Genomic DNA, 18,235 nt, shown 5'->3' with positions numbered 1-18,235 from the left:
CTCCTGCAGCTGCTATTGCCCTGCTTCCAAAATAGCACATCAGAAACTTGTCTAAAAAGCAGGTGCACCTTGGTTAGGAGTTGGAGAACAGTCTCCCTGATGTTCTTCAGGCTTTTCTTCCTGCTTTTGCAGCTGCCATTGTCTGTGGGCACGGAGCAAGGGATTCCATGCCGCCTAGAAAGGTCTTTTAGCCCCACATACTTCAGAGATGGGGATCTTGTTGTTGGAGGATTTTTTCCTTTACTCATAAATAAAATGCACGAACTTAATTATTGGAAAATGTTCTGGTTTCATCCTCAATACAATAATGAAGACTATCAGTAAGTGTTTGTTTGATTTTTAAAAAAATAACTTTTTCAATTATCAAGCATTTTTTCTCTATATCACTTTCTATTGAAAAAAAGAAAATTCCTTGTAATAATTAAGCATAATCAAGAAAAAAAAATTCCCAGAATGGCCAAATCTCAAATGAATGTGTTATTTTGTACATCATGTCCATCAGCTTTCTATAATGATATCAGTACCTTCTACATAATCAGTCTTTTGCAATCATTGTTCTTAAGTGTTCTGGAGATTTTTGTTTTTACATTATTTCTGTTAAAGTATAAAATGTCCTTTTTATTTTTCTATCTCTTACACATTACGTGATGTTTCCATGAAATTATATTGCTTCATTTTCAGCAGAATAATGGTTAAATTAGATCTACATATCATCATATACTTAGCCATTCCATAATGAAAAGGCAGCTCTTTCATGTCCAGATCTTTGCCATTACAGAAAGAAATGCCATTGTTTTCTTTCTCGCTTTATTTTTTAAATTCTTTGAAGAACTACTTATATAAAACTCAAAAATATTTTGACCATAGATAGAAATTGCTTTCCAGAATGATAAAACAATTAATAGTTCCATCAACAGTACAATAATGTGATTTTTTTTCCCTTTTCAGATTTCACTATTTCTCTCTTTTCTGGTAATTATTTGTAATCTGGTAATAATTTGATAGGTGTGAAGTTGAGATTCAGAATTTGTTTTCTTTTTATTACCATAATTATTTGTTATTTGGAACATTTTTTCATAAATTCAAGATACCTTGAATTTCTTACCTTGATAACTATTTAAATTCTTTGACAGTTCTTCAAATGGATAATGGCACTAGTTTTTAAAACATGAAACAATTCCTTTTATATTTTGGTAATTAGAGCTTTTTAAAAAGAAGTATAATAAAAAACAATTTTCCACTTAATTCTTTGGCTTCTAATCCTAATTTCATGGGATTTGTGTGGGGCAAAAAAAGATTTATTTTAAATTTTAAATAAGCTAAAATTTCTATATTAACTTCTTTTCTATATGCCCTCTTTGGTCATAAATTCTTTTCAAAATTCAAAAGTAATTTCTTCCTTAGGCCCTCGATTTTTATAATGGTTTTGATATCTTAATTACATATCTATTTAATTGTATAAATATGTATGCATATATTGGATTTAACATATATTTTAACATATTTAACATGTATTGGACTATCTGCCATTTAGGGGAGATGGTGGGGGGAAGGAGGGGAAAATTTGAAACAGAAGGTTTTGCAAGGGTCAATGTTGAAAAATTATCCATGCATATGTTTTGTAAATAAAAAACTATGATAATAAAAATAAATTAAAAATTATGTATCTATTTTTAGATATCAAAACATTAATATTAATTCTAATAATTAATAAAATCAGGTGAAGGATCTATTTCTATCAAATTGATGTCCAGTTTTCCCAAAATTGCTTGTCTTATTTTTTGATTTTTTTATTGCTCCATTTTTTTTTGAGAATTTATGTAATTTTGTCTCATTTATCTAAAGAATTTGGTAGTTCTTAGAAGAATTGCTTATGATATTTGGAAAAGAACTAGGGGCTGATAGCTTCTGTGGTGGTTTAAATGTGGTGACAATTCTGAATGGAAGTGGAAGGAAATCTCTGGTATAGATCCTGATACCCTCAGGCCCAGATACAACAAAGCTGGTAAAACCTTTGGTAACTGAGATATTGCTAGCAAAAGAATGAAATATTCAGAATATAATAATATGATTACAAAGAAAATAAAAAGATAGTTTGACTTAAAAATAGACCTTCATAAAATGAGGAAATTCTTTTTTTGGAAAATTTCCAAATTCTTTTCAGGGTTGGCAGAACTGTACATATTCCTTGTCCCTGATAATCTCCCTCTTACTGCAGCTGGCTGCTCAAACACTATTATCAAGTCCTGGCTTTTATGTTTGCCATAGAAGAAATCAACAGCAACCCAAATCTCTTGCCCAACATTTCTTTGGGATTTCACATCTACAATGCTTATCACAATGATGAGAGGACCTTGGAGAGTTCCCTCATGTGGCTGTCAGGCCAGGGACAGACCGTTCCAAATTACAGCTGTGAGAGGCAGAGAAAGTCTGTAGTGGTCATTGGAGGAGCCACTTCTGAAACAACTTTCTCCATGGGAACTCTTCTGGAGCTCTATAAGCTCCCACAGGTAGGAAATCAGAGGCTTAATTTAGCTTATGCTTGTTGGAGGGCAGAGGCAGGCCTGGGAGGGTCTGCCACTTGAAATACAAATATCAAATATCCTTGGGGAATTCTGGTATCTATTTTACATTTTTATTGACTCTCAGAGATGAAAAAAAAATACAGATTTTGAGGACATCAGATTTATTAGCTTCATCATGTAGGATGTAGCACAATTTGACCAACAGACTTTAAAAAATCATGAAATTAAATCTTGGAAATATTTATTAAGAATCTAATATTTGCTAGTGCCTAGGTTCAATGGTGGAGATACAAGCAAGTAAAAAGACAGAACAGGCTTCAGCTAGGGCAGGTTTGATGAAGGAGATGATTCTTAAGTGGAGTTCTATATGATCAAAAATACTTTACCAGGAAGAGATGAACAATGAGTCTATTCTAGATAGATGAAGATGAGGAGACAAGATTCACATGGAGTGGGGAGGGAGAATATTTTTTACAGTAAATGCACCAAACTGAAAAATACCCCTGTTTGGTTCCTTTTCAGATCAGCTATGGTCTCTTTGATCCACTCATAAGTGACTCACTTCAGTTTCCTTCTGTTTATCAAATGGCCCCCAGTGACACTTCTCTTCCCCTTGGCATGGTCAAGTTAATGCTGCATTTCAAATGGACCTGGGTGGGCCTTGTTGCCTCGGATGATTCAAGAAGTGAGAAATTCCTCAGGGACCTTCAAGAAGAAATGGCCAGAAATGATGTCTGTGTGGCCTTTATAGAAAAGATCTCTACTAGTCAGTCATTAAAAAAAGAATTGTATGAAGATTTTGTATTCAGGATACTTCTTAATGCAGCAAATGTGCTTGTCATTTATGGAGATACAAATTCATTTCTGAGCCTGATATTTACGATACATCCTTATATCCTTGTAAGAAAAGTGTGGATCACTACCAGTCACTGGGATATTTCCAAAAATCCTGGTTATATCTATTTTAATAATTTCCATGGGGCTCTGATATTTTCAGCTCAGACAAGTAGGATTCTTGGGTTCAAACATTTTCTGAAAACTGTTAACCCTGCCAGATACCCAGAGGATAATTTCCTTAAGAACTTTTGGAACACAGCTTTTGGGTGTCCAAATAAACATGGAAAGGAAGGTGAAAGGGTCTGTTCACCAAATGCTTCTTTAGACACACTGCATTTGAGCTATTTAGACATCACTATGTCTGACCAGAGTTACACTGTCTACACTGCTGTGTATGCTGTGGCCTGGGCCCTTCATGAAATGTTCTTGATGAGATCAGAAATGGAATCCAGTACAGATGGAGACAACAGGATTGTTTCCCCCCAGAAGGTAAGGTTCCCGCCTTCATAACAGTGACACCCAAGTCTCTGATTCTGGACCTGCAATATTTAGAAAAGAGATAAGGGATTAGACCTCTTTTGTCAGTGGGTTAGATCTTCACAACAGACTCAGAATATTTCATCTCATTTCTAGTCATTTCAGAATTAGGATCATCAATTCCGATGGACATAGTTTTTTTCAACAATGAGGTAATACAGGTCACTTCCAATAGACCCCTGATGGAGAGAGCCATTTGCATTCAGAGAGAGAACTATGGGGACTGAGTGTGGATCACAACATAATATTTTTATCCTTTTTTGTTGTTCGTTTGCTTTTGTTTTCCCTCATTTTTTCATTAATTTTTCTTGTATAGCATGATAATGTGGAAATATGTGTAGAATTGATATGTTTAACATATACTGGATTACTTACTGTCTAGAGGAGAGGGACAGGGAGAAGAGAGGGAGAAAAAGTTTTTTTACTACAAGGCTTTGCAAGGGTGAATGTTGAAAGCTAGTTTTGCATGTATTTTTTTAAATAAAAAGATATTATTTAAAAAATTAGGATCAGTTCAGATCCCGTGACAGGATGCAGGAGTGAGAATCCAGATCAACCGGTTCCTGAGGTCTTTGACAAAGAAATGTAAGGGAAGGAGCATCAACAGTACAGGTGATATTCCTCCACCAATGGCTGAGGAAATCAGAACCAGGCTTTTATGTTACCCTGGAAGTTTTAGTTATTTCATGGCAGCCTAGTACAATGGAGAGAACTCTTGTTCTAATCAGACATGCTGAATTCAAATCCTGCCTCTGAAACTTATTCCTCAGTTGCCATTGAACCTCAAGTGAAAATCAAGTGAATTGACTTTCTTAGGAAATAAAATCAAATAACATAGCCTTTGAGGTCTTTTCCAGCTTTAGAGCTAACATGTTTCTTTTTTTTTTCTTTTGCAAGACAACCAGAATTAAGTGACTTGCCCAGGGTGACAGCTAGTAAGTGTCAACTGTCTGAGGCTGATTTAAACTCAGGTTTTCCAGATTCCAGTCCAGTCTCTAGCTACTGCACCATCTGGTTGATCCTTTCAATGTAAATTTTAACATGGAATGTTAAATCTCAAAACAAGGATTTATATATTGACTTTTCTAAAATACAAGCTCCTTCAGAAAAGGGATTGTATTTATTTTGTCTTTAGTTTCCAGCACTATCATGATGTCTAGGCTACTTGGGAGGCACTTAATAGGTGCTTCTTGAATGAAAAGCATCTTAACTGTGCTCTTAGATTTTTGTTTCTTCTATCTCCAACTTATCATTTATTGAGCTGCCAACCAATCTACTAATAGGCATTTAGAATGGTTCTACCAAAAGAAAAGTATTATCATATACGTTAGAGATAGGAACTCAAAGATTAAAAATCTCATTAGTCTAAAAAACTTGACATTAGAAGAGGCAACATAAAAGTATGTGTGTGTATATATATATATATATATATGCATATTTTATACAGACATATATAATTATATATATTTACAGAATAAATGCTTCATATATTATATACATACACATATTTTACCTATATATACAAAATAAATATAAAAATATATAAAACAAAATATAAATACAAGAAAGTTAGGGAAAGAAGCCAAATATCAGCAAAATAATGTCCTAAAGAACAACACATTTTGTCAATATGTTTAAAGAACTGCATATATTTAACTTATAAAAACCTGATTGCCGTTTTGGGGACAAGGGAGATCAGTGAGAGAGAAATTTGAAACACAAGATTTGCAAAGGTAAATAACTATTTTTGCATCTATTTGGAAAAAATAAAATACTTATTAAAAAATTTTAAATGTCCCTCTCCTAATCCAATATGATAATATATTCATAGTGAGGAACCAATAAACAGATTCTTATGTCTTCTAAAAATTATCCTCAGCTTGGAATTAAAAGTCTTGTACTCTATGATTCAGATTTCCAAGCTAATTTCACACTCTATCTCTTTAACAGTTTATGTTTCAACAAAACTGCCCAAATGGATGTACTCTGAATTAAGATCATATCATCCAGCTCCATAATTTTATACAGGCACTTAAGCCCAAACCACATTGCTACCTCACTTATGGCTCACAGAATCTTTAGCTTGCCTGTAGGTTCAGATTCTGTGCTCTCACTTAAACATCCTTTTTCAATACTCTTCTTATATCAGATAATATTGGTAAAAAAAAAAAGTATATATGAAAAATGCATTGATATAGAGAATAGCTACAGTAATACTTATTCTTTCCCTTCTAATTTGTTAGTATTTTTTTCATGGAATCATATTATATTTATTTTTCTGATTCAATGATGTATTGTCCAGAGGATTGTAAGCACCTTGAGGGCAAGGAGTTATTATTTTCATTTTATACCTTGAGCACTCAGTTCAATGCCTTGAATAGAGTGGAGACTTAATGGTTATAAAGGCTTGTAGGATTGTATTGGAAGCAGTCTAATTAATTATATGGGTGAACTCTGTAGTACCCTACCTACTCTAAACAATACTATCTGCTCTCTCTTTGTACCTTTCTTCCTAAACCCACTCTCATCAAACAGAGAAAAAGCTTTTCTGGGGTTTTTTAGCAGGTTGAAAAATTCCTACTTCTAGCTTGAGATTTGGCTCAATCTTCTACCCTGGAGAGAACAGCTGAGTTCTTGGTTCGGTTATCCAATTTATTAGCAATCCGTCCCAATTCTGTGACAATTGAAAAATCTTAGGAGTATACCATCCCTCCTCATTCCAAGACATTGAAGAAAATGTAAGCAGCACAGAACTAGGAAACAACCCTGAGAGAATATATGGCTAACTTTCAACTAATTTTCTTCACTTTCAGTTCCATTCTTTTTTGAAGAACGTCCAGTTTAACACTAGTGCTGGGAAACTGGTGGTCTTGGATAAGAAGAGGAACTCTGTGGCAAACTATGATATTCTCAACTATGTGACCTTTAGAAATGATACTGAAGTCCTAATAAAAGTGGGAGAGTTTAGTCCTCAAGCTCCACTTGGCCAAGATTTCACCATCCAAGAGAAGGCCATAATGTGGCCCTCAAAGAATAAAAATGTAAAGAATGATTAAAATATTGGTTTTATGAAATCTGTAAACATAAGAAAATAGCCCATCAGAAATGTAACTAGCATTTTCAAACCTGAGGCATATGCTACAAAATTTGCTTGAAGGAAACAGCTTGCAAATTGAGGTGTTTTTTTGGGTGATGAATTTATTCAAACTATGGTAAAGAAAAAGGCCCCAGGACACATACACCTTTGGGTGAAGAGTCCATGAAATAGTTAAGTGCATAGGTGGGGAAGCAGGAGAATCATCTGGTTCATATCATCCAAGGGAGAATGAAGCATGAACATTCTGGGACTTCCTTTAGATTAATTGACTAGTTAGTCAATTTTATTAGATTAGATTAAAGCTTCTTGGTCATTTGGTGCTAAACTCAAGTAAGGTTTCTAAGCTATGGCAATGGCCTGATTGACATCTGGGCTCTAAAGACTTTGGAACTCTAGAACAAAATTCTAGCTTTAGACCCCACTAATGGGGAACGATTTTCTTATTTCTATGTTATATCATGTTACACATTCATATATATATATATATATATATATATATATATATACCAACTCCTTCTGCTAGCTGGATTCTTTACCTTGTATAGGCAATGACACAATTAAAAGAAAATACAGAGTCAACAAAGGAAGTTTGAGAAATCTAAAATTTTAGTATCATGAAATAGGCCAAAATACCTGATCAAATTAGTATTAACAGCTTAGTTTTATAGTGATGAGGGTAAACAAGTTAGGGAATGTAAGTTTTATCAAAATTAGAAGTCTAGGGCTGATGGAGATTTATCTTTTTTCTTATAAAATACAATTCCTTTCTCATTCATTTATTCTTGTATACATTCAAAAAAGAATTTGTTAGGTACTTGGTTCAATGTTTGTGGACATAAAAAATAACATCAATATCCTTCTCATATGGCCTCTTTTTCTTGGTTTTAGACAAAAAATTATAAACTAAAATATAATTTCTCTGAATGTGTGGCTAGGAAAAAATTTCAAATTTAGGCTTAGTGGGACCCTCTCCCAACTTTATTTTATATCACTAGTCTCTTTGGGATTGAATTCTTAAAAGGTTCTTGGAAAATATTTGGATAACCAAAAAGTATTTATACTTTCTGTTAATAAGGAGGTAGTGGAATTTGGAGAAGGAGCTGACATTTTCCCAGGACTTCCCTCACACTAGGGTTTTTCCTCCAAAATTGTATAGAACTGATGATCCTCCTGACTTCTCCCTTCTCTGCAACAATGCAGTCTTGACTTTTCTCGTGACAGGCATGTTGGAATATCAAGCTTGCTCCAGCTTCTCCACTACTATTCACTCAAAATTTTTATTTCTGCAATAATTCCTAAATTCCTAAAAACAATGTGGAGAGCCACAGACAGTAGGGGAACTCTTGGTGAGGTATAAGCCCCTTCAGTCTAGAGGAAACCTGGTGACAATGTCTGGTTCAGCTTTCATCTTCTCTTGGGGCATCTCACCCTTCCTGAGAAGTGTGTGTGTGACAACCTTGAAACAGAGATACTTGCAGTAAAAGAGGCATTTACAAATTAATAGCAAGGTGCTTATAGTTAGCACATGAGCTGTGTACTATGATGATGTAATGGTACTATAGTTAGCAATGCTAAGTGTGCTGTAGTGATGCAATTGTACTAAGGTGTTTAAGGCTGAGAGAACTTGAAATAAAGGGACTCCGTGCTTAACCATCCATGTGGGTCCCTGCCTCATCACTCAACCACTAAGATCAAGGACTTGGATTGGTCCCAAGATCCTCCAGAGAGCTAGTCCGGATGGTATATTTTGACACCCCAATGTGGGAGCTATAGAAAGCTCACTACAACAAGGGATGTAAGAGAATCAAGAAAACAGATAAATACTGTCCATACTCAGTCCATACATCGAATCAATGTCATAATGTTTTTATTTAATAAAGGTGATCACTTTTAAGTGGGAGGAATATTAAGTGAAACATAACTTTACACTTTCCATCCACACAACACACATGGAAGGAATTTCAGTATTTGTTGTCCTGAGGAAATCCACTGGAGTGTGTTTCACAAAGTCTCCAGTTTTAAAACTCAAATAAATTCTTTAGTGACTTTGGAAATGGCTCCATCATCTTTTTTTTAATACTTCTCAAATACATTGTACTAAAGGGTCTTAGGTAAAGTCTCTGTTGGTAAAGAATTGTGATCATTAGCATTTTTCCCTCCCCAGAAGATTTTTAAATCTTGTAATGAACAGATCATAACTCCAAACTCTGTGGTTCAATCACTCAGTCTTATCCAAGCATTTGTGAGCCCATGGAATGTAGAACACCAAGCCCTTCTATTCTCCCCTATCTCTCAAGTTGAACCAATTTTAGAATTTTTTCCATGACATTATTCATCCATCTCATCCTCTGCAATCCCTTTCTCCTTTTTGACTTAATATTTCATGATGTCAGGAATGCTTTTAATGAATCTCTCAGTATGTAGCTTCCCTTCATTATTTGAAATTCCAAGTAAATAACTGCAATTAAGTTTTTAAGTATTGACCAATTTGATGTTTTTGTTGTCCCAAGGACTTCCAAAAATCTTCTTTGCATCATGATTAAAAATGTCTTTTTTGTAGTGTTGTTTTCTTTATAGTTCCGTTCTCATGTCATACATTGTTTCTGGGGGAAAAATACAACCGTATGTATACAGACTTTTGCTAAGAAGGTAATATCTCTGCTTGTTAAATACTATCTAGATTTTTCTTTCCAAGCAGGAAGCCTCTTTTAAGGTCATCATAATGGTTATCATCTATAGCAATTTTTGAGCCAAGGCACATGAAATATGTTCCATTTTTATCTCCCTATTTGAAAAGAAATGAACTAGTTATAAAGATCTTGAGTTTTAGTTAGTTGTTTGATAACTTATTGAGCTTCAAGGCAGTTTTCTCACTCTAATGAAGAGGTCTTTTTTTTAAAATCTGTTAAAGTATATGCTAAATATGATATATGTATACATATTTATACAATTATCTTGCTGCATAAGAAAAACCGGATTTAGAAAGAAGGTAAAAATAATCTGAGAAGGCAAACTAGAATGAAAGCAGACAATAATAGAAAGAGTGGAAGTGCTATGTTGTGGTCCACACTCATTTCTCATAGTTCTTTTGCTGGGTATAGCTGACCCTCTTCATTACTGCACAATTGGAACTGATTTGGATCATCTCATTGTTGAAGAGAGCCACGCGCATCAGAATTGATCATCGTATAGTCTTGTTGTTGCCATGTATAATGATCTCCTGGTTCTGTTCATTTCACATAGCATCAGTTCATGTAAGTCTCTCCAGGATTTTCTGAAATCATCCTACTGGTTGTTTCTTACATAACAATAATATTCCATAGCATTCCTATACTACAACTTATTCAGCCATTCTCCAATTGATGGGCATCCATTCAGTTTCCAGTTTCTGGCCACTACAAAGAGGGTTGCCATAAACATTTTTGCACATACAGGTTCCTTTCCCTTCTTTAAGATCTCTTTGGGATATAAGCCCAGTGGAACCACTGCTGGATCAAAGGGTATACACAGTTTGATAACTTTTTGAGCATAGTTCCAAAGTCCCCACAATGGTTGGATTTGTTCACAATTCCACCAACTATGAATCAGTGTTCCAGTTTTCCCACATCCCCTCCAACATTCATCATTATCTTTTCCTGTCATCTTAGCCAATCTGAGAGGTGTGTAGTAGTATCTCAGAGTTGTCTTAATTTGCATTTCTCTGATCAATAATGGTTTGGAGCAGTTTTTCATATGATTAGAAATAGTTTCAATTTTTTCATTTGAAAATTGTCTGTTCCTATCCTTTGACTGTTTATCAATTGGAGAGTGACTTGATTTCTTATAGAGTCAATTCTCTATATAGTTTGGAAATGAGGCTTTCATCAGAACCCCTGAATGTAAAAATGTTTCCCAGCTTATTGCTTCATTTCTAATCTTGTCTGCATTAGTTTTGTTTGCACAAAAACTTTTTAAACTTAATATAATCAACATTTTCTATTTTGTGATCAATAATGATCTCTAGTTCTTCTTTGGTCTCAAATTCCTTCCTTCTCCACAAGTCTGAGAGGTAAACTATGCTATGTTCCTCTACTTTGTTTATAATCTCGTTCTTTATGCCTCAATCATGAACCCATTTTGATCTTATCTTGGTGTACGTCATTAAGTGTGAGTCAATGCCTAGTTTCTGCCATATAAATTTCTAATTTTCCCAGCAGTTTTTGTCAAATAATGAATTCTTATCCCAAAAGCTGGGGTCTTTGGGTTTGTCAAACACTAGATTGCTATAGTTATTGACTATTTTGTCCTGTGAGCCTAACCTATTCTACTGATCAACTAGTCTATTTCTTAGCCAAAACCAAATGGTTTTGGTGACTGCTGCTGTATAATATAGTTTTAGATTTGGTACATCTAGGCCACCTTCATTTGATCTTTTTCATTAGTTCCTTTGAAATTCTTGATCTTTTGTTCTTCCAGATGAATTTAGTTGTTATTTTTTCTAGGTCATTAAAATAGTTTCTTGGGAGTTTGATATAGCGCTAAATAAATAGATTAGTTTAGGGAGTATTGTCATCTTTATTATATTCACTCAACCTATCCAAGAGCACTTAATATTTTTCCAGTTGTTTAGATCTGACTTTATTTGGGTGGAAAGTGTTTTGTAGTTTTACTTATATAGTTCCTTGGCAGATAAATCCCCAAATATTTTATACTATTGGCAGTTATTTTAAATGGACTTTCTCTTTTTATCGCTTGCTGTTGGATTTTGTTAGTGAGGTATAAAATGCTGATAATTTATGTGGATTTATTTTGTATCCTGCAAATTTGCTAAAGTTGTGGTCTATTTCTAGCAGCCTTTTAGTAGAATATCTGGAGTTTTCTAAGTACACCATCATATCATCTGCAAAGAGTGATAATTTGGTTTCCTCATTACCTACTCTAATTCTTTTAATCTCTTTTTCATCTCTTATTGCCTAAATAGTAATGGTGGCAGTGGACAACCTTGCTTCACTCCTGATCTTACTGGGAAAGTTTCCAGTTTTTCCTCATTATATATGATGCTTACTGATGGTTTTAAACATATGCTCCTGACTATTTTAAGGAAAAGTCATTTATTCCTACCTTCTCAAGTGTTTTTTATTAGGAATGGATGCTGGATTTTATCAAATGCTTTTTCTGCATCTATTGAGATGATCATATGGTTTTTGTTAATTTGGTTATTGATATAGTCAATTACGCTAATAGTTTTCCTAATACTGAACCAGCCCTGCATTCCTGGTATAAATCCTACTTGGTCATGGTGTATTATCCTGGGGATGATTTTCTGTAATCTTTTTGCTAATATTCTATTTAAGATTTTTGCATCAATATTCATTAGAGAGATTGGTCTATAATTTTCTTTCTCTGTTTTTGTCCTACTTGGTTTAGGTATCAGTACCATGGCTGTGTCATAAAAGGAATTTGGTAGGACTCTTTCATTCCCTATTTTTCAAATAGCTTGTATAGCATTGGAGTTAATTGTTCTTTAAATGTTTGGTAGAATTCACATGTAAATACATTTGGTCCTGGGGTTTTTCCTTAGGGAATTGATTAATAGCTTGTTCTATTTTTTTTTCTAAAATGGGACTATGTAAGCAATTTACTTCCTCCTCTGTTAACCTGGGCAACCTTTATTTTTGAAGTTATTCATCCATTTCACTTAGGCTATCACATTTATTGGTATAAAGTTGGGCAAAGTAACTCCTAATTATTTCTCTAATTTCCTCTTCATTGGTGGAAAGTTCTCCCTTTTCATTTTTAAGACTAATAATTTGATTTTCCTTGAAGAAGTTTCTTAATTCTTTTTCCCTTTCTTTCATCAGAAAGGCATTGTCTGCATAACTGAGACCTTTGAAATTTCTCCTGAAAAACTTGATTCCAGCTTTTCTTTTGTCCAGTCAGGCTATTTTCATAACTTATTCTACATATAAATTAAATAAAGAGGAAGTATACAATCTGATCATAATCTTTTTTCCAATCTGAAACCAATCAGCTGTTGCATGTTTAATTGTATCTTTCTTGGTCCACATTCATGTTCCTGGGTTGCAGTAGGATGATCTGGTACTTCCATCTCTTTGAGGACTTGCCACACATGTTATGAGTAACATGGTCAATGTAAATGAAGCAGTGCGCATTTAGTTGGTTTTTTGAAACCTTCTTCTATTATCCATAGCCTATGAATGTTGGCAATTTGATCTCTAATTCCTCGATTTCTTTTGAAAACCAGGTTGCTGTTGCAACCTTACTTGAAAGGTCTTAATTATAACCTTGCCAACATGTGAAATGAATGCAGTTGCTCAGTGACTTGAATTGTCTGGGAATTGTCCATCTTTAGAACTGACATGTAAACTGATCTTTTCAATCCTATGTCCATTATTGTGATTTTCAAATTGATTGTCCTACAGTGTCCAGAATTGTAAGAGTCGCATCTTTCAGAGTTTTAAATAGCTTGGCTAGAATTCTATTATTTCTACTAGACTTATTATTATCAATGCTTACTAAGGAACATATTATTTCATTCTCCAGGTTATCTGACTCTTTAGAGCAGCCACAACATTATGGTTATTGTTTATGATAGTACCTTATATAGTTCCATTGTGTTCTGCTTCTATGAAATATGTAACATTTTGTTTTTTTTATAATGTCCATATTGGCATGAAACTATTCCTTTGTAGCTCCAATTTTCTTAGTGAAATCTTTTATCTTTCCTATTCTATTGGGTTTTTTTGTCTATTTCTTTGCATTGGTTTTAATAAAGAACCTCACCCAGGTTGCTTTGACCCTAATAGCATCCTGTCTTCTATAGTTGAGAAGAAATCCAACTCCTCAGGCCTTTAGTTATGTGGGTCCCTTTTGCAAAGAAATTGATCCAAACTTTGTCAGGATGACTATCTCAAAAGCTTTTGGCTATTTCCCTGTGCAGCCTCCTCAGTCCAGATGTGGTAAAGTCTGTGGTCCTGGATTCCAGAAGAAAGCCCAGGAGGGAAGGCCTGTCTGCTGTTTTAACTGTGATCCCTGCCCAGAGAGGCACATTTCCAACCAGACAGGTAAGCCTGTGAGGACATGTTCACCTTCAGCAAACATGGACTTAGGGCAACCAACTGAAGCTGAATGGGTGTCCTACTTACAGTCAGGCACAGGAAATTTATTATCTTTGGAATATGATACCCAGAGGCCAAGAGAAGTCTAGAAGAAAGGTCAGAATGATCAAGAATATTGGAGGTCCAAAGTGATCAACATTAGAGAGATATGAGGGTTTGAGATCCACAAAGTAGGAATTTCTTGCCAAGTTCCTCTATACTCAATTGCTCAGGGAGAGATTTCTGAAAAGTGTGCCTATGTACACAGATTTCTTACACCTATATAGGAATAAAGTGTTTCAAATGAGTCTTTTCCATCAAGACAGCAGTGATGTAATATAAATGCTTCCCTACTAATTTAAGAGAAGAGAAAAATGAAGTGACCAACACATGGTTATTGATAAGGGCTGGGACTCCAGCCAGGGTATTGAGTTGCAATTCCGTGAATTTTTCAATTTAGCTCAGCTGTTTCTGCTGGATGTTTATCTCATATGGTATGCAATGGTTGCCAAGGAAGCATCAATCTACCTATCCCAAACCCTTCTGTTACTCAGAAAACTTCCTGCCTTTCTAGTAGACATTTGTTTCACATAACAATGATCTGTTTCAAGCCCAGATCTAAACTTATTCAACACAAAATGGAAGTACGCAAGTAAAATTTTAAAATCTTTAACCTGTCAAACCTGGACATGTAGGCAAAAATTTGGGGAATTACTTCTGACAAAGAGAAAAGGATAACAATGGATAAAATTAAAATAGAACTAGAGCAATGTCTACAAGAACAATATCTCTGTGAAGAAAGATCTTGCAGTCATCTTTAATCTGTAGAGTTTTCTCAATTCTCAGCTTGTTTTGGGGTTTGCCCTCTGGTATCAAACAGAGAAATTTTGGTCCCTCTTCCAGATACCATAGATTTCTATAGATCACACCAGCTGTCAGGTCCCTTCAGAAGATTCTCTTCTCCAGGTTAAACATGTTCAGTTTCTTTGATTCCTGTCATTACACCATTTATAACTGATGCCTAAAAAAAACTCAAGGGTCATCTAAGGAAAACCCAGAAAACTTTATGTCACAAATAGATCATCAATATGCTAAGCATCAACAGGAAAGACACTCAACTAAAATGTTTAAAAATTGTGGGGGGGGCATATCTCCACACATTGCAGAAGAAGGCTAGAAGAACTAATGCATTCAGGACAACAGAATCATTTTATTGTAAGAAGGAACCACACAGCCCTCTTTGTAGTGGCTAGAAACTGGAAACTGAATGGATGCCCATCAGTTGGAGAATGGCTGAATAAATTGTGGTATATGAATATTATGGAATATTATTGTTCTGTAAGAAATGACCAACAGGATGATTTCAGAAAGGCCTGGAGAGACTTACACGAACTGATGCTGAGTGAAATGAGCAGGCCCAGGAGATCATTATATACTTCAACTTCAACAATACTATATGATGACCAGTTCTGATGGACCTGGCCATCCTCAGCAAGGAGATCAACCAAATCATTTCCAATGGAGCAGTAATGAACTGAACCAGCTACGCCCAGAGAAAGAACTCTGGGTGATGACTAAAAACCATTACATTGAACTCCCAATCCCTATATTTATGCCCACCTGCATTTTTGATTTCCTTCACAAGCTAATTGTACAATATTTCAGAGTCTGATTCTTTTTGTACAGCAAAATAACGGTTTGGTCATGTATACTTATTGTGTATCTAATTTATATTTTAATATATTTAACATCTACTGGTCATCCTGCCATCTGGGGGAGGGGGTGGGGGGTAAAAGGTGAAAAATTGGAACAAGAGGTTTGGCAATTGTTAATGCTGTAAAGTTACCCATGCATATAACCTGTAAATAAAAGGCTATTAAATAAATAAATTTAAAAAAAAAAAGAAGGAACCACAAAACAGAGAGCTACAAGTTCTCTAACGGAGATCCTTTAAAAAGATTATTGTCCAAGTCCAAGAAATGAATTCAGCAATAAATTGATTACCTTACTTTGTGACATGGAGCCATCACATTTATAATTCTTGTTGTTGTTGATACTAAGAATAATATGTCGTGTTTAAAAGGCACTCTGTGAATATTATATATATATATATACATGCTAGCATGTATCTAGTGGCTATCTAGTAGATGAAGTAGAGGATGAAGCACCAAGCTTGCAATAGGGAAGGCATCTTCTTGAGTCCAATTTTGGCTTCAACACCTACTAGCTTTGTGACTAAGGGCAAGTCAAATAACCTTGTTTACTTCAGCTTCCTCATCAGGAAAAAAATAGGTTGGAAGAAGAAATACCAAATAAAACCATTATCTTTGCCAAGAAAACCTCAAATGTGATCACAAAGAGTCAGTCACAACTCACAATTACTCAAATTTACTTACTATTTTAAGATTTGCCAAACTCTTTCCATTTATGTGAAGTAGGTGCAATTATTATCCCTATTTTCAGATTATGATCTTAAAGTATAAAGAAGGTAATTTACTAATCCTTAATCAAAAGCCACAAAGCTATGTGAGCCAGAATTCAAACTCAGGTCTTCCAAGTCTTTTGTTCTATCCACTGATATGAGATTCTAATCTCCATGGAACCAGATGGAGCCATTTGTATTTTCCTACAAATATTATTGGCCCACTGAAAGGGAAGTTTTGCTGTAGCTGAAATATTGAGACTTGGTTTGTTCTCTTCAGATGCAGATCAGTGTGTGAAATGCCCTGAAGATCAATATCCCAATCAGGAGAGGAATCAGTGCCTCCCCAAAGTAGTGACCTTCCTGGCCTATGAAGATCCCATGGGAATCACCTTGGCTTCTCTAGCTGCTTGTTTCTCTTTCCTCACAACTCTGGTTCTCTGGGTCTTTGTGAGGCACAAAAACACCCCCATAGTCAGAGCCAATAACCGGGATCTCAGCTACATCCTCCTCATCTCCCTTTTCTTCTGCTTCCTCTGCTCTCTGCTCTTCATTGGCCGCCCAACTGCAATGAATTGTCTCCTTCAACAAACAACCTTTGGAATCATGTTCACGGTGGCGATCTCGTCTATTTTGGCCAAAACCATCATTGTGGTTCTGGCCTTCAGAGCCACCAGACCAGGCAGCAGGAGCAGGAAATGGGTGGGAACCAGAGCACCCATTTATTTTGTTCTCTTTTGCACCTTGATACAAGGTATGCTCTGTGCAATCTGGCTGCTGCTCTCTCCCCCATTCCCAGAGGCAGATACACACTCTGACCATGAGTACATCATCCTGGGGTGCAATGAGGGCTCCCTCATTGCCTTCTATTTTGTCCTGAGTTACATGGGAGTCTTGGCCCTGGCAAGCTTCGCCGTGGCCTTTTTTGCCAGAAATCTCCCTGACACTTTCAACGAAGCCAAGTTCATCACCTTCAGCATGCTCGTGTTCTGCAGTGTCTGGGTCTCCTTCCTCCCCACGTACCAGAGCACCAAGGGGAAGATGATGGTGGCCGTGGAGATCTTCTGCATCTTAAGCTCCAGTACTGGCTTGCTAGCCTGCATCTTTATTCCCAAATGCTTTGTGATCCTTGTGCAGCCCCACAGGAACACCAAGAAAACTTTAAAGAGGAAGTTTTAATACAAAGTATTATGCTTTGTATTAAATACCTCTAATACAAGCTATTTAAATTTTCATTTTATAAGATTACTCTTACTCATCAGCTTCTAGAACAAATATTTCTACTCATATTATAGACTATTCTGAATGGAAAGAAGAACCCTTTATCACTCTACTTTTCACGATTCTTATATTTCATTTTCTCAGAACAACTATCATTTGACTTATGCAGCTGTTGGCATCCGACTTAACAATTCAGATGATGGTTTTTGGAATTCACAAAAACTTCTTGGGCACGATTCACTGTGGTAGTTTTTTCAAAATTGCAAAACAATGCTGGGGAAGATTAGGGGAAGATGGTGCAATAGGTTGGTACCTTTCAAGCTTTCCTATTTCCCCATTTTCCCCACAAAAAGAACAAATTTGCACCTCCTGAACAATTGGGAAGAGTTGGGGCAGAACAGGAATCCTCATGACACAATTAGAGAAGATCTGAAGAAAGACCTGAGGCCAGGATTAACCTGTGTGATGTGCAAACACTTCCAGGCTGGCTTGGCAGAAA

At 35.5% G+C, this 18,235-nt stretch overlaps 1 protein-coding gene across 1 annotated transcript; it reads left to right on the top strand.

Annotated features, from left to right (window-relative positions):
- Positions 1–2,255: 2,255 nt before the first annotated feature.
- Positions 2,256–17,694, top strand: LOC100919762 (vomeronasal type-2 receptor 26-like). The gene is made up of 5 exons (XM_031961715.1): positions 2,256–2,510; positions 3,048–3,851; positions 6,713–6,940; positions 13,937–14,078; positions 16,802–17,694. Exons 1-5 carry the CDS (start codon positions 2,256–2,258, stop codon positions 17,692–17,694), a joined length of 2,322 nt encoding a protein of 773 aa, XP_031817575.1.
- The last annotated feature ends 541 nt before the right edge of the window (positions 17,695–18,235 follow it).

The sequence above is a fragment of the Sarcophilus harrisii genome, chromosome 3 (assembly GCF_902635505.1).
Source record: "Sarcophilus harrisii chromosome 3, mSarHar1.11, whole genome shotgun sequence".
In the NCBI taxonomy this organism is placed as follows: Eukaryota; Metazoa; Chordata; class Mammalia; order Dasyuromorphia; family Dasyuridae; genus Sarcophilus; species Sarcophilus harrisii.
Note: the sequence above shows the minus strand (reverse complement) of the source record. Positions and strands in the feature narration are given on the sequence as shown.